A 23,293-nucleotide genomic window follows, 5' to 3' on the forward strand; every position below is an offset into this window, starting at 1 on the left:
AGGGGGATTTTACAGTAACCTTCCCGTGCCACGCCCACCAAGCCACACCTACCAAGCCATGCCCACTGAAGTGATAGAAAAAAAAAGTTGAATCCCACCGCTGGGCATAAGGCTCCTGCCTTGAGCAGGAAGTTGGACTAGAAGACCTCTGAGGTCCCCTCCAACCCTAAGGTTCTATGTTCTGTTTGCTCACCGTCCTGAGTTGGATATAAAAAGGGCGAGGTGAACATACAATTGCAGTGGGGGCAGAAGGGCAAGACCCTCCACCGGTGCCCAGCCCAGCACGGGGCACGGCCGGAGGGGCCACCGATGCCAGTGGGGCTCCCAAACCTTCGAGCCGGCGCTTCCAGAGGCCTCCCGGAGCGGCCCTTTCCTTCGGCCCCTCCAAAGCTCTGGGGCCCCGCGCGGGCTCGGCCGCTTCATGCAGTCACGCCCGGGGTGGGGGGGGCTCTGCTTTCCGTGCCAGCCGACGGAACCTCTCCCCCCCCGGAACTAAAGGCGCCCGCCGGGGTTTCGGGCGAGCCGTCGGGTCAGCCGCGCCCCGCCGACCCCCGCCATGGCCCACACCGAGGCGCCGGTTTCGCCAGAAAACGGAAGGAAGGCGCCCGCGGGCGTTGGACAAGCGGCCCCTTGCAGGCCTCCGCCCGTCCGCCAGAGGGCGATCCGGAGACTGGAGGAGGAGGCGCGCTAACCAGGAGCCCCGCCCGGGAAGGGCGCGCGCGGGAGCCCCGCCCCCTCCCGGAGCCCCGCCCCCTCCCTCCCGCCATGGCCGACGCGCTGACCGACGCGCACCGGCGCTTCCTGCAGGCGCTGCTGGCCCGCGGGGTGGTGGAGGCGGCCGAGGCGGAGCGGCTGCGCCGGCTGTGCTGCCAGCGGCACCCGGGTCAGTGGGCGCCGGAGGGCCGCTCGGGGAGGCCGCGGGAGGGAAGGGCCGGCTGGGGCGGGCGGGCTGCCCGGAGAGGGCCCGGCGAGCGCTGGGGGGTCTCTGCCGCCCCGCCCGGCCGGGGCTCCCCGGAGGCTGTGGGGGGGCGCTCGAGGACTGCCTGACGCTCCCTCCCCCTTGTGCCCCCTTCCGCAGCCCCGGCGCCGGCGAGCAGCTGGACGACTTCCTGGCCGCCCTGAACGCGCAGCTGCAGCCGCTCTCCATGGAGATCCGGAAGGGCTCGGCGGAGGACAGCGGGGGGACCTACCTGGCCCTGGTGAGGAGGAGGAGGAGGCCCCCTTCGGGAGAGGTGTTTAAAGCCCCCCGTGGATCGTGGCCCCTGAACCGAAGGGGGCTTCCCTGCCCAGAGGCCCCGCAGCTCTGACCCCCAACACCGCCTTTCATCCCCCCAATTCCTTCCGATCCCAGGTGAACCTGGCAGAAACCGACATCACCAAAATGGCCAGCGACTTCTCTGAAAACGAGCTGGAGCTGTTCAAGAAGACGGTAAGTATGGCTACTGCCCTGGACCAAATGTCCAAGGCTGCTGCCGGGTTGCTCAGGAGAAGCACGAAGGGAAATGAGCTAACTCTGCTCACAGCCAGCGGTTCGATCCTGACTGGTTCAAGGTTGACTCTGCCTTCCATCCTTCCGAGGTGGGTCAAACGAGGACCCAGATTGTTGGGGGCAAGAGGCTGACTCTGTAAACCGCTTAGAGAGGGCTGTAAAAGCACTATGAAGCGTTATATAGAGCCGAGGTTGTACAGTGGTTAGAGGGCAATACTGCAGGCTACTTCTGCTGCCTGCCTGCTGCCAGCAATTCAGTTCAATCCTGACCAGCTCCAGGTTGACTCTGCCTTCCATCTTTCCGAGGTGGGTCAAACGAGGACCCAGATTGTTGGGGGCAAGAGGCTGACTCTGTAAACTGCTTAGAGGGCTGGAAAGCACTGTGAAGGCGGTATATAAGTGCTACTGCTATTGCAGAGCGCTCCTCTGGGGCTCACCTTGCCGCAGTCTGTCCAGCAAATTGATACAAATTGGGCCTCTTCCCAACTCTGGGCAATATAGCCTCCAGAGCTTGGTTTGACATGCAACAGAGAAAGGCAACCGGGATCTTCGCCATGTCCTTGTGAGGACTCCTGTCCTGCTCCATCTGCCAGGCGAGGGTGGTCAGCATCGGTTCATGGCAGAGGCAGTAGAAACATATAATTTGTGGCACTTTGAGCATGAAACAGTGGTTGATTTGAATTGGAGCTACTGATGAAAGTAGAGGGATTCTGCTAAGATAAGTTAGTAGGTAAATTCTGGACACCACAGTAACCCCATTTGTTGAATGGTTACATTTTATTGAGTTTACCCTGGGGCCGGACTTAAACCCCTCACTATGTGACTGTTCATGGGATGGATTTTATGAAATAGTCTGGATAGAAGCCCCCCCAACCAGGATGTGCTGTTTGCTTCCTCTCCATTAATTCTGCTAATGAGAATTCTTTGGGAGAGCAAGTAGAGGAACGATTACTGCCTTGTTAAGTTTTAGCAACTCCTGGATCTCTAGTAATTTGTGCTGTGAAGTAGCCTGAGTATGTTCTAAATAATCCTTATGAGGGCTCCTGGGTGGTCTCTGAGCTTGGTTCTTGGTTGCACTGATGCTGTCTACGCAGATTCTCAGTCACCTAGGTCAGGGGTCGCCAACCTTTTGGACCTCAGATATCACCAAACTCATAATTTTAAATTCTGCAGACTAGACACCCTGGGAAAATCCCCCCAAAAGTCTGCAGGAAAATTCCCACCTCATTTTCCTACCAATCGAATATTCTTTATTTGGGAATCGCAGGATACTGTCTCCAGCTCCATTCTGGGGGGTGGGTGGGGTGGGGAGGGAGGGAGGGAGAGAGAGACTGACTTTTGGCTTCATGCAAGGAAAGCAGCAGAAGCAGCAGCAGTCTTTCTGTCTCCCCCAAACTCTGCCAGAAATGAGTCTTTGCTGGCGCAGCCTCTTGGAGCAGGAGGCCTTGCAGGGTCCCAAAGACTCATTTCTGGAGGAGTTTGGGGGAGAGAAAGAAAGACTTTTGCTGCTTTCCTTGCACAAAAGCTGAAGAAAGAAGCGGAAAGAAGCAGCCCGGTGGCCAGGTGAGGCACATGGGGCCTGTGGGGCAAGTTCCCCCCTCCATCCTTTCCCCCCTCTCCTCACTACCTTGTGTTGTTCACAATGCAAGTGACGCAAGCCTTGTGTTCCCGCGCAGCCTGGATTAATTGCTTTGAGGAGGTGTGGGGATGATGTTTCTCTGCCAACCACCAAAATTTTCTCACGGACCACCAGTGGTCCCTGGCCCACTGGTTGGCAACCATTGATCCAGGTCATAGTTGTCTCAAAGGTGCTTTTTCAAAAATGCAACTGGACTGTTTTTTCCTTGAGGAAAATGTTTTGCTTCTCGTCCAAGAAGCTTCATCAGTTGTGGTGGTAGGGGGATGGAAGGAGAGGTGGTAGATTGCACTGATGAGGTTTCCTAGTCGGGTAAGGAAACGTCTGCAAGCAATCCATCTCAAAGAGCATCAAGGACCCAGAGTTACTCTGAGCTAGAGAGATTCTCTTTTGTTGGAATGATCCCAATGAGATGGCCAGTCACGAACACTTTCCTGGAACGGACTGATGCAGCAGAGGTGCTTCCGCAGGATGTAGACCTGCATTCTGTTGTCCAAGCTTTTTCTTGAAGCATGTCACTAATTTTAGGTTACAGCTATTTATTCTCTTCTTTTTTGGCCCGTGTGTGATGTGTAAAATGGTCTGTAGAGTTAAAAACAAAAATACAATACAAATCTCTCCAGGGCTGTAGCCATGTTTATCTATTCCAGGAAAACCACATTTATTAAGTTCTAGTGGATGACAGTCTAATAGTTCCTACATGCGTTCTGCCTCTTGGGTCCTGTTGGGGCAAACATCAAGTCACACCATCCCTGATTGGAAACTCTCTCTCTGTGTGTGTGTGTGTGTGTGTGTGTGTGTGTGCCTAAGATGTGGCACCCTGTGTCTGTCCGGGGAAAGAGTTTCGGCAGAAGTAACGTTCGGTCCTTTATTTTTACAGCTGGATCTGATCCTGATGTCCGGGAACGGCTTTGCATCGTCCACCGAGATCTTGAACTTGGCTGACCAGTTGAAGCCAAAGAAAATGAAGAAAATGGAGGTGGAGCAAGTGCTTCAACAGCTGGTGCAGAAGAAGTGGCTGTGTGAGGTGGGCTAAAGCCTCAGAGACGATGAGCACATCACACCACCTCCTGCACAGGAGAGAGGAGGGGCTGATGGGCGCCAAGGATGATTGACAGTTTGTTGATGTGTTTTACAGAAAGAAGGGGAGTACACCCTGCACATCCGCAGCATCCTTGAACTGGAACAGTACATCTTCCGCCATTACCCGGAGTCTGCCCGGAAATGCCACATCTGCCACAGCCTTTCTGTTCAGGTAACTACCAGCCCATCTTATGGCAGATGCAAGACATGGATCACCTGTAAAAAAAAAATCAGTAATAGTATGGTAATTAATGGTGAACTAACATCAGCTGCAGCTCAGTCCTACTTTGTAATAAAATCCGTTAGTAAAAAAATGAGCTACCAGACTCCTGATGTTTGGCTACCACAGACTAATTTAGCAGTTGCTGCCCTGCAGTTCCCAACTGTTAAGCAGGTGATGGGCCAAAGTTCGAAAAGCCTCCCAAACCCTCCCCGTGAAGCTGGTCAGCCTCTTGGCTGAATTCCTGCCCATTTAGCAAGTTTTCCTTGGACTTAAGGCAGAAAAGGACACCTCCTTGCTCAAGGGGTTTGGCCTCTTTGGAAGCAGGGCTCCCAGCACAGCGAAGGCTGGAGGGTCCCCGGCAGTGGCTGGGCCGTTTTTTGTAGGGAGGGTGCAAGATTCTGTTCTGGAGGCCTGAGCCACATCACTCAAACACACAAGGCTAAAAACAATTACAAACCACCAAATGCATTTCCTGGACTCCTCTAGAGCAGCTGGTGGTGATAGAATAGAGGACAAGCCCAGTCAAGTGGGTTTATGGAAAGCTGCTTCCCCCCTTGCTTCCCTTGGAGGGAGACGACGAGGGCCTTCAAACATTCTGGCAGCAACATTTCGACCCAACCCATCAAAACCTCTGAAGTTCCTGAAGAGGCAAGAGGCCTGGTATCTCCTTGATCTGTACGTGTGACTCAACGCGATTGCTTCCATTTCAGAGTCAAGTGTGTGAGGACTGTGGAATTGTGCTCCATTGCTCTTGCCTTTCCAAGTACTTCCAAGCACAACCAGAGCCCCGTTGCCCTCACTGCAAGCAGTTTTGGCCTCACCAAATTCCAGGTAAAAACCCGAGGGTGGCATGTCTGTCTGTGGAATATCTGCTTTTCCCAGGGAGGCGAGGGCAACCTGACCACAGTACCTCATCAATAAGGGCGACTTGGCCTTTCTTTCATTTTGTAAGATTGCGAGGCATCGCTTTGTGCTGGAAAATGCAGCCTCGTTCAAATAGAGGGGAGGACCAAATGAAAACAGTATCAGAGCCAAAGCCTTTGCGTGAGTCGGGGTGTTCTGCCTTCACCATAAAAGTGCTGGCTCTGGGATGTGAGCCAACACCATTCTGGCTCCCCTTCCTCCTTCAGCTCATCCTCCTCCTTTCTCCTTTGCAATGCAGACCTCCATCCTCCCAGCCAGTTGCCCTCGAGCGCCAGGAGAGAGAGCAGGAAAGCCTCCAGGACAGGCTCCAGGCACCAGCAATAGCAGCAGCACCAACAGCCTCTGACCTCTCGGACGACACGGAGGAGCAGGTTCTTTCTCTGGGCGCACCTGGACAAAGTGGGGCTGTGCAGGGGTTAAAAGCTAAAAACTGCAAGGGCAGCCATTTTGCCTTCCTTTTTGCTTTGATTGTGGTTGGGCAGTTGGCCTGCCACTTGTTTGCTGCCTATGGAGCACTGTCCTCAACATTTCTCCTTTATAAGGGGAATCATCGCTGTAGACGGGGTTATATCTCACTTGGCGCAACAGGACATGTCTGAGCACTTACTCCACTCACCCAGTGGGCCATCCCTGCCTCTTCTCTCCCTAAAGACATTTTGCTGTTGGCATTACTCCCCCCCCTGAGCTGGTGGGACTTGAGTGGGTGGTAGATCCATTAGGGAATTTTAATACTTCACCCAAGAGCTTGTTTGCTGCCTATGGAGCACTTTGGGACTCTGCAGGATGATTTGCTTAAGCCTTAATGTTGGTAGCTGCGAGTGAGGTGTTTTCTACTGACAAAATAAACTTGGGACTGAATATCGCAAAGTATGTTATTCTAGTGCATGTGGAAGTAGCAGGATCTAGAAGACAGGATTATTCTGCTTACTGCATCTTTGGGTGGGTGTGCTTTTCTTGGATCATTCTGTACCTGTACCTATTCTTGGCTCCTCTGGATGTGGCTGTTCTGTTCTCAGCATAAACTAGGACCACCAGAAGCTAACGGAGAAGCTGGTGTCCAGGGCTCGAACATAATGCCAGTAACTGGCCGGGATAAATAGGACCTCTCCAGGGCTCAAGATACAGTCTTGAAATGCTGCTTCCTTGAACTTAGGAAACTTCACGAAGTCAGGGTCTTCCACATCAACCTGCAAAAGAAATGCCCTTTTGAGACTAAACACTTCAAGAAGCTCAAAAGTACCATCCCTGCGTCCTCGGAAGATGGGGAAGAAATGGCTTTGTCCCAACATGCCTGTGGCAAGCCTTTTTGGGCAGCCAGCTTTAAAAATTGCAGTGGGCAAATAGTGGCAGTGAGCAAATAGCAGCCATTGTTTCATGAGTCGCAGGTGTCGCCCACCTGGCTGGTGTTGTGAAGAAGGTGGCCTTCGTGTGGATACAGTTTTTCAGACTGGTCAGGAGAGAACAGACGGATATATTTGCGTCCCATCACCTGAAAATGGGAACATGAAAAGTTAATTGCCTGTCATGATGGGGAGAAGTACTTCCATCATCTACCTGCCCTTATCTTTCAGATGTTCCAGGCTAGGCCCATGCAGAGATGGCACGGTTTCTTCGTGCCCTGAGAGTTAGTAAGCCACAGGCAGTATCCCCTTCTTCTACTAATTCACAGGGTGAAGTTAGCAGCCTGCTAGGAAGGCACTTGGAACGCCCAGCGAATAGCTCTAGTGCCCCATCAATAATTTGGTCCAATTGAAACAGTGGTGATGCCAGAAGTTGGATTAAGATGATGGTCCAGAGCAAGCTGAAATATGTGAAGAACGACAGGGGGTCGGCATTGTTTCTGCCCTGGAAAAAACTTCTGGAGGATGTAAACAAACCTGGACCAAGAAATTTTGTTGTGGATCCTGGTGAAGAGGTGAGATGGTCCCTGATGGGCCAAACCAGGCATTGATGGTGATCTCCTCTTCATCATTTTTGCCCAGGCAACAATAGTCCGGGATGCCAATGTCTTCCTTCAGCTCTGGGATCTGGTGATATCCCATCAGAAGTAAAAGTCAAGAGAGAACATGATCTGTAGGTACCTTCCCATTAAAATGCTTAGGCGGCCAGGGGCCCCAAGTGAGATGGAGCCCATCAAGCGGCTTATCTGATTGTTATGCCAAGAGAGTGACAGTTTATGGTTTTTGCATTGGGCTTTCACCCTTGTTGTAAACGGCCCAGAGTCACTGAGACTCAGGTGGGCAGCCATAGAATTTCGCATAAATAAATAAATTGGGGGTGGGGGAGGATTAGGCTTCTGATAACTTTTTTTCCTTGAGAGATCTCTCTGCGTGAAGGGCAACTGGAGGGGGCACAAGTCCTTTTGCCCCTGAGAACACACTTTGGGGCTTGATTCAGGGCAAAGAGACACACACATCCGTTTCCTGGGATGCACAGTAATTTCTGCATTTACCTGTTCAAAAAGCTGGTGCTGAGCAAGGTATCCATTGGGATTCTGGCATGGAAAGGAAAGGGCAGAAGAGAGTCAGCAGAGCAGCAAAGGAGGCAAAACCGCCCCCCCTCCCCATTTGCCCCTGTAAAGGCTGACCCAGAGCGCAGGCCCTGCCCTCCCCCCTTTCCCCGAAGAGGGGCGCTCGCTGGGTCTCCACGTCCTGCAAGGGAGCCCCGCTGCTTTTGGCCGGAGAGGAGGCGCCCCCAGTCAGTCCGTCGGGGGCTTCGATGAAGGAAGAGCTCGGACCTCCTGCTTGACGAAGCGGCCGACGAACTCCGCGACCGTCATGAGGTTCTGGGACCAATCCTGGTCGGTGTAGCGAGCGCCCAGCTCCACCGGGACGGTGCGGTTGCCGGCCAACTGAAGCAGGTAATCCACGCTGCGGGCAGAGGAGAAGGCCAAGCCTGAGCGCCAGACTCCGCCCGCCGGTTCCTTCAGCCCCGCGGCGGCTCTTCCCCCGCCACGGATCGATCGCCTTCGGGAGGCCGCCGGGTCCGGGCTGGGCGGGAGGCGGAGGGAGCCTCACCTCCACTTACGCAGGCAGGGCCAGTGGTCCACGACGCCCTCCAGCACCAGCGGCGCCCCGGGCAGCAGGAAGCGCTCGCGGAAGCGCTGCAGGGACGGGCGCCGCACCCGGGACACCGGCACCCGCGCCGCCGCCGCCGCCTCCTCCGCCCGGGCCGGGGGCGTTCCGAGCGCGGCTTCTGCGGGGAGGGAAGGGGTCAGAGGGCGACTCCCTCCCCCGCGGCCCCCTCCTCCCGCCGTCCTACCTTGCCGGGCGGGCCCTCCGGGGCGGGCAGCAGGCGCTGCAGCAGCGCGGCCAGGCGGGCCAGCTCGGGGCCGGGCGTGCCCAGCAGCAGCCCCAGGTCGCAGGCGCGCAGGGCTTCGGCGCAGGGCCCCCGCGCCCGGCACAGGCAGAGCGCCCGCAGCAGGCAGGCGTGGGCGAAGAGGCGGCGCCAGGCGCGGCCCACCCGGTGCCACGGGCCCTCCTGCAGCCGCTCCCACGCCCAGTCGCCCAGCCGCTCGGCCGCCCGCAGGCAGGCCTCCCGCGCCGCCGCCGGCCACCCGCCCGGCGCCTCGGCCTGGCCCAGCAGCGCCGCCGCCTCGCTCAGCAGCGCCGCCGCGCCCGCCCCCACCGCGCCCAGGCCCGGCCCGGCCCGCGCGGCCCGCAGCACCTCCGCCGGCTCCATCGCCGCCCAGGCCGCCCCCTCCTCGCTCATGCCGCCCCCACCCGGAGTCAGCCCGGCCGGAGCGGCGCCCAACACGCGTCACTCCGAGGCGCCGCGGGAGATCTGCGCCTGCGCAGACGCTCGCTCCTACACCCCCTCCCCCGCTACTCGTGCACGGCGTTCACCCTGTAAGACACCAGGGGCGGGCTGGCCGAGCTTCCGCTTCTGAGTCGCTGTGTGGGCGGGGCTGCGGCAGGGCGGGGCTGAGCCCGGATGGCGGCGCTGCGAGGCGGCAGGGGAGGAGCTGTGGGCGAGCTGCAGGTCCAAGCCCCGCCCCTTGTGGGCGAGCGTAGCCAGTGCCCCTCCCCCGAAGTCCCCTGGTTGAGCCTCTCGGGGCGCTGCTGTCTGGCAGCACGTCTCGCTTTTCTCGGCCTGGGCCACTTTGAAGACGTTGCGGACTTCAACGCCCAGAATTCAGCTGTTGCCGGTCGGGGAATCCAGGCCCCTTAAAGTTGCCCCTTTGGAGAAAAATTCCTTGAATCCCTTATGGCAGGGGTCCCCAACCTTGGCCCCTTTGAGACTTGTGGACTTCAACTCCCAGAATTCTCCAGCCAGCTCTGCTCTGCAGTTATGCTGGCTGGAGAATTCTGGGAGTTGAAATCCACAAGTCTTAAAGGGGCCAAGGTTGGGACCCCTGCTGTAAAGTTTAGGGCTGCAGCAGCACTCGCAGGCCTCTCTCTATATGTTGAGACCCAAGGTCTGCCCCTTTTCAAGCAGCAAGCATGGCAGACTTTCAAAAAAATGGCAGGCTTAGCCTGACTGGTCTTTCTGGCCACTTTGAAGCCAGTGCCCGGAGCTGGTTCATGGGGCATGGGTTCAGTGCTGGGGTCCTGTTAGTTCTCTTCAGTGACTGGTATCTAGAAGCCACCCCTTCCTTTGGACCCTGCTGCAAGAGGTTTTGATTGCGGTGCTCACCTTTGAAGCCTTGAATACCCTTCCAGATACGCAAGGAGTCGTACAGCCAACCTCCCCCCCCCCCCATACCTGGCAATTCTCTGATTCAGAGATGCTCTTGGTGAAGTGATTTTTCAGATGCAACAGCTTATTTCTTCTGCCCCAACTCTTGCCACACAGACACAAAAGATCACACGTCTGGCTACTAATCTGCACACATGTACACCTTGGGAGAAAAAGAAATCTACCACGATCTTAGAAAAAAATTAAAAGGTTTTCTTAGTGGAAAAGCAAGGCCTAAAAGGAGTGTTTGTGGCTATCATTCTGGAATAGCTCTCTGCTTAGTGTGACTGATGGCCATGCTCACCCTTCTTAGCCTTGTTTCCCTATCCCCCCCCACCCCCCAAAAAAACCCCAGCTTGCAAAGTACAGTAATATTCAAGTTCTAAGTACACACGTGGGCATGATTAAAGCCTCTGTATTTATCTAACTCCACTCTTTCTTGAACAAGCCATGTTGCTTTGTGAATCCCCCTTAATCCCTTCTCTATCTTGTCCCAGGTTGCAAGCTCAGCTGTTTTTAAAGAGCAGACCTGCATTCCTCAGAATGTGGTTCGATCCCTTGAGGGTCTCTGCCTTCAGGAGTCTCCCTTGTCTGGATTCTGTGTGCCATGGGCTGGAAGCGAAGGTTTTGCTATCCTCTGCCTAATGAGAATGGAGACATTGGTGTGGTTGGAAAGAGCTGCTCTGAGAAGTGGCACCTGGCTGTTTGGTGGCCTTGTCTTCCCCAGGATGAATAGGTTCCTAAGCCAGCTCTTGACAACGGAACAGTCATGAAGGCTCAGGAGATATAATTGCCAGAGTGATTACTTAGCACCCGTTGTAGAAAGCCTTAAATTGTTCCCCTCAAATTAACATTCTTTTTTTCACAAGACAACAGCTGGTCCACAGCTTGAACACAACAGCTAAGATAAATTAAATAAAACAGGCAATAAAATTCAAACCTAATTTAATTTGTGGTACATGCAGATGCTGGCAACACTTTTTAAAATACAACAAAATATGTGAATGTCAGCAAACTCCAATAACTGCTTGGTTCTCATTACTGCAGAGGTCACAAAAACAAAATAAAGCAAAATTAATGTGGCAAGGCCCAAGAAAGTGTGACTCTCCTTGGAGGACCAGTGAATTCAGGAAGACTTTCAGGCCTCAAGTAGCATCTCTCCTTGCCAAGCCCATCTGCAGTTGGTTGTGTTGTTCCTGGAGATAAAGGTGGGAGGGACGACAAGAGTGTGCTATTTTATTTATATCATGCCTTTCTATTTATGAAGCTGTGGTTTAAGTTAAACATCATTTCAGATGGAGAAACATTTGCCAGCCTGGGTGCTTGAGTCAGGATGAGCAGAGTTCCCAGTTTAGAATGACAGCATATGTTGACTTTAAGGTCTTGGGTTTGAACAGCATGTGGTGTTTTGTTTTGTGTTTCCTTTTTTTTTTTTAATATGCTGCGCTGAGTCACGTCTGAGTTGGACAACCATAATGATCCTTTCAATAAATAAATAAATAAACCTACACAAAAGAAAGATAATTAAGAGGGAGGATGGAGCTGGCGTCGCGACGGTACGGAGTGCGATCTTGAAGATCCGAGATCGCCACCAATATCTTTGCTTCTGGATGGTCCAAACGGATCTAAACCGTCCCGAAGAGATGGTGAATGTAAAGAGCACATACTGCTGATCCCAGGGACACTGCAAAGTCCTTGGTAGATCCAGGAGAAGCTCTTTTTGCCAGCGGCAAAGAGGCAGCCATTAAAGCTGCTGAAGTTGGGACAGCTCCGAAACGGAAGAGAATGGAAAGAGAAAGTGTGCCAGTTTGGTGAGAGTTTTTCTTTTATTTTAAGAGTTGAAAGAACACTCTAAGGAAAAGAAAGAATTTGTAAAATCTAAGACAGAAGTGATTAAGCGGCGATTTTAAACAGGAAGTCAAAATTAATATTTCTTTTTTTATTGCTGGACTCTTAATATATGATTTTTTTACTTTGAAATTGGACTGTTTTTTTTTACCTTTTCCTTTTTGTTTTTTTCCCCTTTTTTGTCTTTATAATATTCTAGGCTAGAGATTCCCTTTCAGCCTTTTTTTTCTTTTAAGTCTTTCTTTCATTTTTAATTAATTTTTCATTACATTTTGTTTGGAAAAGGAGGGGGAAAGTGAAAGTAGAGGAAAATTTGTAACATTTCCATCTAGAGGCTTAGAAACATTGTCTTCTTTTTTTTCCTTTTCGACCAGACAAAGCTGAGAAAGAACTGAGGCTTCTTTTCAAGGACTTTGAGCCTGTTTGATAAGATAGAGGGAAGAGCACGGGAGAGTGTTATTGCAGGTGCTCCTCTGGGTTTCTATCAGTGGCTGGAGTCTGGTGTTAAAATTTACAGAAAGAAGACAATAAGACTCTAGAGAAGAGAGTTATAAAATTGTTTGGAACTTAACAAAAAGCCTTGGATAATTAAATAGATGCAGTGTGTTCCTTCTTTTTTTTTTTTAACGTTGGGCTATTCTCTACTTCAACAAACCCCCTCCTTATTAGTTTACTATTTTTGATAGTTACTTGGACCTTTGGCCTTTTGGAATTTGTTTTTGTCTTTTTTTGCTTTTGGAGTCTATTTTTTATTTTTGCATCTTATTTTAAAGGGAAAATCTTAGTATTAATTTTTCTTTTTCGTTTTAAGGGAGTAGTTTTTTTTCTTTTTTCCTCTCCCTTCCCATCTCTTTATTCACCTCCTATATTGTTTTTTTCTGTGGCTCCTTTTTTCCCTTTTTATACCCAAGACTTTTTAATTGGATTAAGGTGTTGAAGAACCTGAAGAACTTTATTTATTTATTTTTTTGCCACCCACAATACTTAACAATTTTTCCTTTTCCTGTTTATGGTTTCTTCTTTTTGGGGGTTTTTTCTAGCTATTTAATCAATTGATTAGATTAAGGTGTACAAGAACCTGAAGAAACTTTTCTTTTATTCTGCTTGCCTTTTTTCTCCACTATTTTGACTTGGAATTACAACTGGTCACGACACGAGTGGATTAAGGTCTAGAAGAACCTGAAGATTTTGAATTGTTTGAAATGAGCAGGAAACTAACAGCGCCTGATTCTTCAATTCCTACTTCTTCCTCTTCACCATCTGGAGGACAACGCTCAATACAGACGATGTTACAACAAGAAAAAGAACAGGAAAAGGTGATGCTGAAGATGATAATGCAAGAAATTCAAAACATACAAGCAAGAACAGAGAATATTGAAAAGAGAACAGAGAACATTGAACAAAGAACAGGAAAAACTGATGAAAAGGTAGAGAATATCCAACAAATGATGATGAAGTATGATGAGAGATTCCAAAAAATTGAAGAAGATAAACAAACAGATAAAAAGATTGGAGATATTGATGGCAGATTAACTGTGGTTGAACAAGATAAAAGTGGGATGCTGGGATGGGAGATGGACAGATCAGAATTTTATCTTAGATTCCAAAACATAGAGGAAGAAAAGGGACAAAACTTGGCAGCGATAATGACAGAAATCTTAGCTGAGGCTCTGGAAATAACTAAAGAGAAGATGATGGATGGAATAGATGAGGTTTTTCGAGTTTTCACAAGATACACAATGAGAAATAGTTTACCAAGAGAAGTTCACATTAGATTTACAAAGAAAGCTATTAAAACGCAAATATTACAGGTGGCAAGAGAGAAAAAACATTGAAATATAAAGATAAGGAAATTGTGGTTCTGAAACAAATACCCAGAAGAGTGAGAGGGACTAAAATACTACTCAAAAAAGAGGTGAATTATAGATGGTTGATACCAGAAGGTTTAATGTTTACATGGCAGGAACAGAGACACAGAATTGACTCAATTGAAAAAGCCGAATTATTTTATACAGAATACTTTGGAGGGAAAGAGGAGGAGACAGAAAAAGAAATTTCATTAATTGAATTCCAAGAGGACTGTCAAGCAGTGATTGAAAAAGAAGAAGGTGTATTAGGCGGAAAGGTGGAAGCTAGAGAACGAGAACCAAGATCTACTAGGGCTGCAAAACCTACTTATAAAGTATAATCATGGAAGAGAAAAAATTGATTACAATTAATATAAATGGACTTAATTCAGTTGTTAAAAGAAGGAAAATTTTCCATAAATTAGAGAAATTAAAATTTGATATAATCTGCCTACAAGAAGTAGGCAATATGAACAACTATTGATACAGCCAAAGCTAGGGAAAATATTTACTTCTATGACACAATGCAAGAAAAGAGGAGTGGTCTTATACATCAAAGATACTATTCCAGCTAAATTGATCCATACGGATGATGATGGAAGACTCTTAATGGTGGAAATAATGGACAACAATATGGAAACATTCCTGATAGCAATCTATGCTCCAAATGAAAATCAAGAAGAATTTTATAGAAAATTACATATGAAAATAATTGAACTGGACTATGTTAATATCTGTATGATGGGAGACTTCAATGGAATAGTAGACAATAAATTGGACTATACAACACAGAAAACAACAAAGCAAAGCAGAAAGACTCTCCCTAGATCCTATTTTGAAATGATAGATGAAATAAATTTAAAAGATGCATGGAGAGAAAGTAACGCTAAGACCAAACAATATACCTTCTATTCAAACAGACATTCATCGTGGTCCAGAATAGATATGAAATGGATGTCAACAGAATTGATTGCTAATCTCCAAGAAATAGATATTGAAACAAGTACCTGGGCAGATCATAACCCAATGATAATTAAATGGAAAGGACAAAGAAGATCTAGATGGACGTTAAATAACACTATACTAAAAGAAAAAGACTAAACATAGAAAATGGAGAAAGAACTGCCTTTTTTCTTTAAAGAAAATAAAAAAGAAGACACATCAATGCAGAATGTATGGGATACAATGAAGGCATATGCCAGAGGCTTGATAATAGACTACACAAGGAAAAGAAATATTACGAAAAGACTAGCTTCTAAGACATTAGAGGATGAGTATAAAGGACTTGAAAAAGAGTTACAGAAATTGCCACAGAAAAAGGACATTAAGTTAAAAATGGATACAATTAAACATAAAATGGGATTAATGGAAAAAGAAGAATTAGCACAGAAAATCAAAGGTGTGAAGCAGAACTATTTTGAAGATGCCAATAAACCAGGTAGATCATTAGCATATAAACTGAGAAAGGAGAGAGAATCAAGGAAAATATTGCAATTAATAGATGATCAAGGCGAAGCTTGCTATGGAAGTAAAGAGAATCATACGAGATTATTATGGGAAATTATACACACAAGAGAATATTGATGATGAAAGAGTTAAACAGTACTTACAGAATGCTAACTTACCCCAGATACCTAAAGAGATTGAAATAATGTTAGAAAGCAATATAATGATGATGGAGTTAACTGAAGCACTTAAGAAGCAAAATAATGGAAAGGCACCAGGTCCAGATGGACTTCCAGCGGAATTTTATAAGAAATTACAAGAATCGTTGAATCTCCCATTGTTAGAAGTTGTGAATGAAGTTATGTCAAAGAAGAGGATACCCAAATCATGGTCAGAAGCTTATATTACTCTTGTCCCAAAGGAGGACGCCGACCCACTACAAATCAAGAACTATAGATCTATTTCCCTATTGAATTCAGATTATAAAAATTTTGCTTCAATATTAGCAGAAAGACTCAAAAAATACTTAAATAACTTTATTCATCCTGATCAAAATGGATTCCTGCCAAAGAGACAAATTAAAGGCAATATGAGAATAATTTTGGATACTTTGGAATATTATGAGGCACATCCCAAAAAACAAATGGCTTTGATATTTTTAGATGCACAGAAGGCCTTTGACAATGTGAATTGGTGATTTATGTTATTACAGTTGGAGCAGATGGGCTTTGGTAAAAAATGTATCCATGCAATAGAAGCTATATATCATAAGCAAATGGCAAAGGTAATGATAGAGGGAGAATTGATGGATTCTATTGACATAAGAAAAGGAACAAGACAAGGGTGCCCACTATCACCTTTGTTGTTTGTGTTAACTTTGGAAGTGCTAAATAGAAACATTAGAGAAGAAAAGGATATAAAAGGGATGAAAATTAAAAAGGAAGAATTTAAACTACAAGTATTTGCAGATAATCTGGTTTTCATTTTAGAAGATCCATTAGAAACAGCATCAAAACTGATAGAAAAGATAGAGGTATATGGAAAGGTAGCTGGTCTGAAAATAAATAAAGATAAAACAAAGATTTTGACAAAGAATATTTTATTAAGACAAAAGGAAGAATTGCCAGATGTTTTGAAAATTCAGGTCACAAATAAGATCAAGTATTTGGGGATACATTTGACAGCAAGATGTAGCGCACTTAAAGAGAATAATTATATTAAACTCAAGCAACAGATAGCGATAGATTTGGTGAAATGGGAAAACTTACAATTATCATTAATAGGGAGAACAATAATCAAGATGAATATATTACCCAGAATTTTATATTTGTTTCAAACAATTCCAATTAGGCTAGGGAAAGATTACTTTGAAGTTTTAAATAAAATTGTGTTGAAATATATATGGCAGGGTAAGAAAGCAAGAATAAAACTAAAACTCTTGCAAGAAGCTAGAATAAGAGGAGAATTTGGTCTGCCTAATTGGGAGTTGTACTATCAAGCTACAAATCTGATGTGGGTTAAGGAATGGATAACACTAAGAAATACTAGATAGTTGACATTAGAAGGACATGATTTGTTGTTGGGGTGGCATGCCTTCCTATGTACAAGGGAACTAAAACACGGGTACTTTAGAACAGTGATCCCCAACCTTTTTTACGCCGCGGCCCGGTATCCCCAACCTTTTTATGGCGCCCGGTACCGACATCAGCTGGGCGCCGCCATCTTGTTTTGATGAAAAAGTGCTTCCGGTGAGCTTTCTACCCGGAAAAGCTCACCGGAAGCACTTTTTCATCAAAACAAGATGGCGGCGCCCAGCAAGCCAGCGGCCCAGTAGGACTTGTTCCATGGACCGGTACCGGTCCGCGGACCGGTGGTTGGGGACCCCTGCTTTAGAAGACATTATATATGGGAGGCTCTGTGGTTAAATTGGGACAAGACTAAAAGGCAATGTTATTTGAAAATTCCAGTCTGGCTATCGACTATTGAAGCATTTTCTTATCCTATAACATATAAAAAGGAACAAACAATTAGATATGGTGAAATATTGAATGAAAAGGGTGAACTTAAATCTATGCAAAAACTAGAGGAACAAGGTATAAAGATGAATTGGTTTTCATATGCGCAAATAGATATGATAAAGATTCTAAAACAGAAGGTTTCTATGATAAATTGACGGATCTAGATAAGATCTTGACAGGTACTGATGAAAAGGTGATTAAAAATTGCATGGATATTTATTAGAAATTAAGCTAGAAGAAGAACAAGTCAAAGAAACAATGATTGCTTGGGGAAAAATTTTGGATATGGGATTGATTTAGAGAATTGGCAAAAATTGTGGTCTCAGAATTATAAAATGACAATGTCAACAGCATATAAAGAAAATTTGTATAAGATGTTTTACAGGTGGCATCTACCCCCAACAAGAATAGCAAGAATGTTCAAGAACAAATCTGAAAAATGTTGGAAATGTCATCAGATACCTGGCTCATATTACCATATGTGGTGGACGTGCGCGGATGCTAAAAGATATTGGACAAAATCCACACATGGTTGGAAAAAATGACAAAAAAACACATAAACTTGAAACCAGAGATATTTTTATTGGGAATTTTACCTGAAATATACAGTAAGGAATTGAAATATTTGATTGTAAATGTATTAACAGTGGCTAGGATTGTATTTGCTAAAAACTGGAAAAATGAGAAAATACCAACGCAAGTTATTAAGAAAATAATGGAATGTGCTGAAATGAGTAGGTTGACATTTGAAATCAGAGAACAAGAAAAACAATTTTATAAGATTTGGGATTTATTTTATCAATGGTTAGACAATAAAATATGGTAATGAAATATGTAGATTTTTAGAATATAAAGAATATATAAAGATGTATTATCTTTATCATAATCATAATATAAATATAGGATAGATGTGGGATAATATGAATGTCATAAAATAAATCAATTAAAATATGGATTATCTTGTAAAACATGAATGAATAATAGTATAGTCAAATGATTGATTAATAATGATATCAATGTATTTAGGAATATTTGATAGATAATATGAGAACATATACAATGTAATTGTAAGTGATGACTATGAAGTGGATGCACAAAACAATTTGTAAACCAACCGACACACTGTATGTACATAAGTGGAAGATGGCTTGATGTTTTTATGTTGTGTTTGTCTATGTTTGTCTAAAAAAATAACAACACTATTTCAAAAGAAAGATAATTAAAACGGTTCTTTAGAAACAGGCTCAGAGAAACCGGAAAATCTGAAAGGTTATAGGAACTGGGCATGGCTAGTCTAGTGAAGAGAAGGACCAGGGAAGACATGATAGCGGTGTTCCAATACTTAAGGGGCTGCCACAGAGAGGAGGGGGTAAAGCTATTTTCCAAAGCACCGAAGGCCAGACAAAGAATAATGGATGGAAACTGATCAAGGAGAGGTTCAACCTGGAAATAAGGAGAATTTTCTGACATTGACAGCAATCAACCCATGCAACACAGGTTGCCTTCTGAAGTTGTGGGAGCTTCAATGCTGGAGGCTTTGAAGAAGAGACTGGACTGCCATCCATCAGAAATGGTGTAGAGTCTCCTTCTTGGGTGGAAGGTTAGACTAGATGACCTACAAGGTCCCTTCCAACTCTGTTATTCTGTTATCTGTAGTACCAGAGCATGGGACTCTTCTCAAGTTTATCTGGGCTACCATTAAGATGGCTTGTGGCATCAGCTTTCTTGCTAATGAAGTTCCTTCTTTTAATCAACAACAAAAGACGTGAAATCTTAGGACTGGGAAAAGCTATTTTGTCTAATGCTCTGCTCTATTTATGGATCCAAATGAAAGTGCTCTGGGTTTGCCATAGGCTGTCTTCTGCTTGCACGAGACTGAAAATTTTCAAAGGGGACAATGGAGGAGGCAGTCCTGAGGGCCTTTGTGGGCAAAGGTGACTCCACTGGTATGGCAATGTGAGGTTTTATAGAATCAGAAAGGTTGTGGGTCTGCAAGGCCAAATTTCCCATGGCTCTGTTTCTCTCAACCCCAGGAAGGAGGCCATTTTGCCAGGACAGCTGTGGGGCCTCAACCAGGTAGTCACCAGGAGTCCAAAGTGACTTGAAGGCTTTATACACACACAAAGTACACACACACACACACACACACACACACACACACACACACACACTGTTCTCAGCCCAGCTGGTGTTTTAAATGTTTTCAGTCCCTCTTCTGGGATTTTAAGAAGGTGGAGTGGGAGAAGAGAGGTCTAATGGGAAGCTAGTCCCAGTTCCTACTTCCTCAGAGCTTAGCAGGATATTAATTGGTTTATTTTATTCAGGTTTCTATGCTGCTCATTGCGGGAATGGATTCATGTTCAAATTCTGACTTTCCGGCCTGCTGTTCTACCTGCCGGCTACTGCCAAGTCGAGATTGCAATTTCGTAGTCAACTGCCTAGTCAGGGCTGGATCCTTCTGCTTAGAAAGACACTGATCCAGTGGTTTGAAATTAAAATAATTAAATATAGTTACAAATGGAAATACAGGAATGAAGAGTCTAAACCCGTGTTCACATAAGGCATTTAAAGTTGAGTGAAAACTTTACAGATGCATTTACAGAATATGCTCAACTGTGTTAATTTTAAGCTTGGATATTCTTTTGTTGTTATTTGAGCTTATGGTTTACTGTTCTGTCCAAGCAGAACCTATTTCTTTAGTTCATGATTCAGGGTAATATGAGAACCCAGATCATGGCTTAATTCAGCAACCTGGCCAAGCCTTAACGAAGGCGGCTAACGCTTGGTGGGCATGGTACGGTCTCTCATGGAACTCAGCAAAGCTGGCCTTTGAGTCAACCGGTGTGGGATTGTGCTATAAAGTATTTTTAATTGCCTCCCTGCTATTTGGAAAATGTTGAAGCCTTGCAGTTTGCTTTGTAACAAATAATTAGACTGCCACTGAGAGCAATCCGGCAGATTCCTGTATGGTCCTCTTGTGCAGGCAAATGCTATTGACTCATAAAAAGGGAAATGGGAAAAGCATCAGGCTCGATAAATCACCCCCCAGAATGGAGTGATCGGCTCCTTGGCTCATTTCTCCTGAAAGCTGCTCTGAGAAACAGGCTGGTAAATCAGCAGGGGTGCAACTGACACGTCAGCAGGAAGGGTGCCCCCTCCCCCCCCCGGGGGTAAATCCTGCCTCTGGAGAAGGGGAGGCTCAGAAGAGCCCCCCCCCCAGTACAAGAACACCTTGTCTCCAGTGCGCATCGCAAGGCCCCAGGAATAATGTCACCCTTTCCTTGGTTAACATTATACCATCCCGCGACAGCAGAGAAATTATGACAATATGTTGCTTTACGCAAAAGTACACAACAGAGCTATTTGTGCGACCCAGCAGCTGCCACTCTCCACGGAGCAGATGGCCCTGATAAAAACGCAATGCGGGGAACAGGTTGATGGAGGCATCACAGTCGTTACACCTGCCTCGTCCTATTAGATGCTCAACTGCAAGAGGCACGGCTGAGAGACTGCAGGCTCTCCTGGTCTGGGGATGGAGATTTAGCCTCCCTACCCCCAAAACGGAGCAAGAAGATCATGGCGAGGAGAGCAACCAGCCATTTGGGGGGAGGCAATGCCTCGTCCTGCCTTCTAGGGAAAAACGGGAAATCAATCACCCTTCTCCCCCCAGTCAGAACAAAGCCGGCACATCAGGATCTCCCAGGTTAATAGCCTGTTGTACTTGGTGGCACTTAGGTCTACAGAGAAGCCAAATCATGGAGCTGTTCCGGGCACCAAAGGAACTTCCTTGCTTCTTTTTGGTTTTGTGGGAGTTCCTAGATGGATACCACTAGATGACCTCACTAGGGCTCGCTGCCTTAGAAGAGCGAGGAAAATCCTCAGGGACGACTCACACCCTGGTCAGCCCTTCTTCACTCTCCTGCCATCGGGAAGGAGATGTAGAAGCACAGCCAGCAGCACCAACAGGCTGAAGAACAGTTTCTACCTGTGGGCTGTCAAACTCCTGAACGGAAAATAACTTCATGTCAACATAGTACGATGCGGGGCCGGCGCGTTGTGCAACAAGGTCACTTAGTGTAATGAGATTGGGACTGGGTTAGGGACTTCTCTCCTCACGGTCAGTTGTGTGTGTGTGTGTGCACACGAAGGGAGGCTCAACCAATCTCATGGTACACATATTGTACTCTGACAATAAAGGTAATAAAGTTCCTGCCTTGATCCTTAATAAACTCTTGCCAGTTGCAGATAATGACAAATACCAAAAAGGTTCAATTCAAATAATGCAGAAAGAAATCCCCACTATATAAAAATAACATGGATTCGGAAAGGGAGACTAAGTCCAATATTCTGCCCCTAGCAGAAATTCAAGCACCCTAGGCAGTCTTGCATCCTTCCACAACCTCCTCTCTTCTTTTTAAATTAGCTGGCCCAGAGAGGGCGAAGCCCTGGAAGCAACTGGTTCATCCATGGCGTCATGGTTGCAACTGAAAGTGTCATTAAAAGACTCCGCTCTGAGCCTTCTGGAGCACCTCTGTTCATAGGATCTCTAGAGGGCAGTTGAGAAGTCCCCCATTGCTCCCCTCACCCCATCCTCACACCCCAGCATTGATTCACTGGCTGCAACATCTCCTGACCTGTAGATGGAAACCAATGACTTTTTTAAAAAAAAAAAATAACACCCCCACTACTGCCTCTTTGCTGCAGTCTAGTAGCTAATAGTTAAAGAGCTGAGCAGGTGACAGACAGGAATGGAGAAAAAGTTCAATTGATTGACAGTACAAAAGGGGGAAATCCTCTCCCAGCCGGAAACAATGCATGGCGCAAACAGCGTGCTGGGCCTGCCGGTTGGAGGATGCTTCTCCTGGGCTGGTGTTGAGCAGAATTCCATCCAAGGGAACCACCAGTAATGGGCTAAAGAGGACAGTCCAGCCCCAACCAGCTGTGGATAAGGAGAGATCTGGGGGTCTCAACATTCATGCTGGCAGGAGTGACCAGCTGTGTAATCGGAGGGGAGCTGGTGAGACAGTTCTAGGAATGTGGCCAATCCCAGCTTCCCTGCTGCCACTTGCTTTGGACATGGATCGGTTCCTGGTGGAACATCTGACCATTTTTCTGTTGGAGAAGATTGAAGTGGTAGAGCTGCTTGGCATTTCCTTAGTTACCTGCCAGCATATGGTCCTTGTCAGATTTGATGCTTCACAAGCAAGGGAAGATTTCCTGCCCTCCCCTTGACTATGAATTACACTTGTATGGGTGATTGTTGACTGTTCTAGTGTAGCCAGTTTTTTAATCTTTGTTTGCCACTTGGACTCCTTGTTGAGATGGGTGGCATGTAAGGATTGTCTTGAGGACAAAATTAGGGTGAACCCTTGAGTGTCTGCTCAATCAGACTTAAACTTCCTTAAACATCAGTAATGACAAATGCAATTAGTTCTTGCACATTTTTATTGTTGCTTAGAAAATAGCCATGTAAACATTCTGAATCAGGATTGTAGGAGGCATGATATTTTATCAATTTTCTAAATATAAAACAACACAATTGCTAGTGATTATCATAATCCCGTGGAGAGGATCTGGGCAAACATACATTAAGATGGAGTTAAAAATAAAGAGATTACGCCCACCCCAAAGGGGAGAGAAAAGAGGCTGTGGTGGATAAAGGATGGATGGGTGTAAGGGATAAATTATAGAAAATAGGCCGTACTTTCTCAAAAAAATAAAAGAAACTCAAAGACCAATCTGGAACCACAAAAACTTGGAGGGTAAACGTGTAATGGGCAGGAAGGACTCCTCAATCTTGCTAAGGGTGCTGGGTAATTCCCCCTCTTGAAATGTTAGTGATTGGGCAAAGCTAATGCCTTTGATTTGAGTGGCATTACACCATCAGCCATAAATTGGGTACTTTTGCTACTTCATATATTTTTAGCAATTTTCAAGTCCTTCAATGGGACAGTTCCTCAGCTGCCATTTTATTCCCTCCAGATGTGGCTACTACCTCTGTATACAGATCAAATAACCACTGCATTTCCTAGCTAATTCACACAGCCGGTGATTACTTGCCAAGCTCCTGTTATAATCACCCAGGGAAGAATTATAAATAAA

At 46.5% G+C, this 23,293-nt stretch overlaps 2 protein-coding genes across 2 annotated transcripts; one reads left to right on the top strand and one right to left on the bottom strand.

Annotated features, from left to right (window-relative positions):
- Positions 1-733: 733 nt before the first annotated feature.
- NSMCE1 (NSE1 component of SMC5/6 complex) lies at positions 734-6,213 on the top strand. The gene is made up of 7 exons (XM_087973086.1): positions 734-887; positions 962-1,199; positions 1,352-1,429; positions 4,006-4,152; positions 4,264-4,380; positions 5,142-5,262; positions 5,594-6,213. The coding sequence occupies exons 1-7, from the start codon at positions 766-768 to the stop codon at positions 5,677-5,679; spliced, it is 909 nt and encodes a 302-aa protein (XP_087829212.1). The 5' UTR covers positions 734-765; the 3' UTR covers positions 5,680-6,213.
- KDM8 (lysine demethylase 8 (putative)) lies at positions 3,339-9,089 on the bottom strand. The gene is given in 9 exon segments (XM_087973084.1): positions 3,339-4,424; positions 6,332-6,542; positions 6,752-6,844; positions 7,233-7,382; positions 7,808-7,849; positions 8,093-8,225; positions 8,373-8,535; positions 8,538-8,550; positions 8,617-9,089. Coding segments are annotated over 8 exon segments (1,209 nt in total). The 5' UTR covers positions 9,067-9,089; the 3' UTR covers positions 3,339-4,424; positions 6,332-6,377.
- Between the last annotated feature and the right edge of the window lie 14,204 nt (positions 9,090-23,293).

The sequence above is a fragment of the Notechis scutatus genome, chromosome 12, assembly GCF_049901735.1.
Source record: "Notechis scutatus isolate UNSWTSFEM ecotype Mainland chromosome 12, rNotScu1.2, whole genome shotgun sequence".
NCBI lineage: Eukaryota > Metazoa > Chordata > Lepidosauria > Squamata > Elapidae > Notechis > Notechis scutatus.

What these genes read in the sequence shown, in the direction of transcription:
- NSMCE1 (XM_087973086.1), top strand. Translation starts at nt 766, where the DNA reads ATGGCCGACGCGCTGACCGACGCGCACCGGCGCTTCCTGCAGGCGCTG. An exon ending in GGGGGACCTACCTGGCCCTG is followed by an intron (nt 1,200 to 1,351) that starts GTGAGGAGGAGG and finishes TTCCGATCCCAG; the next exon opens with GTGAACCTGGCAGAAACCGA. An exon ending in TGGAGCTGTTCAAGAAGACG is followed by an intron (nt 1,430 to 4,005) that starts GTAAGTATGGCT and finishes TTATTTTTACAG; the next exon opens with CTGGATCTGATCCTGATGTC.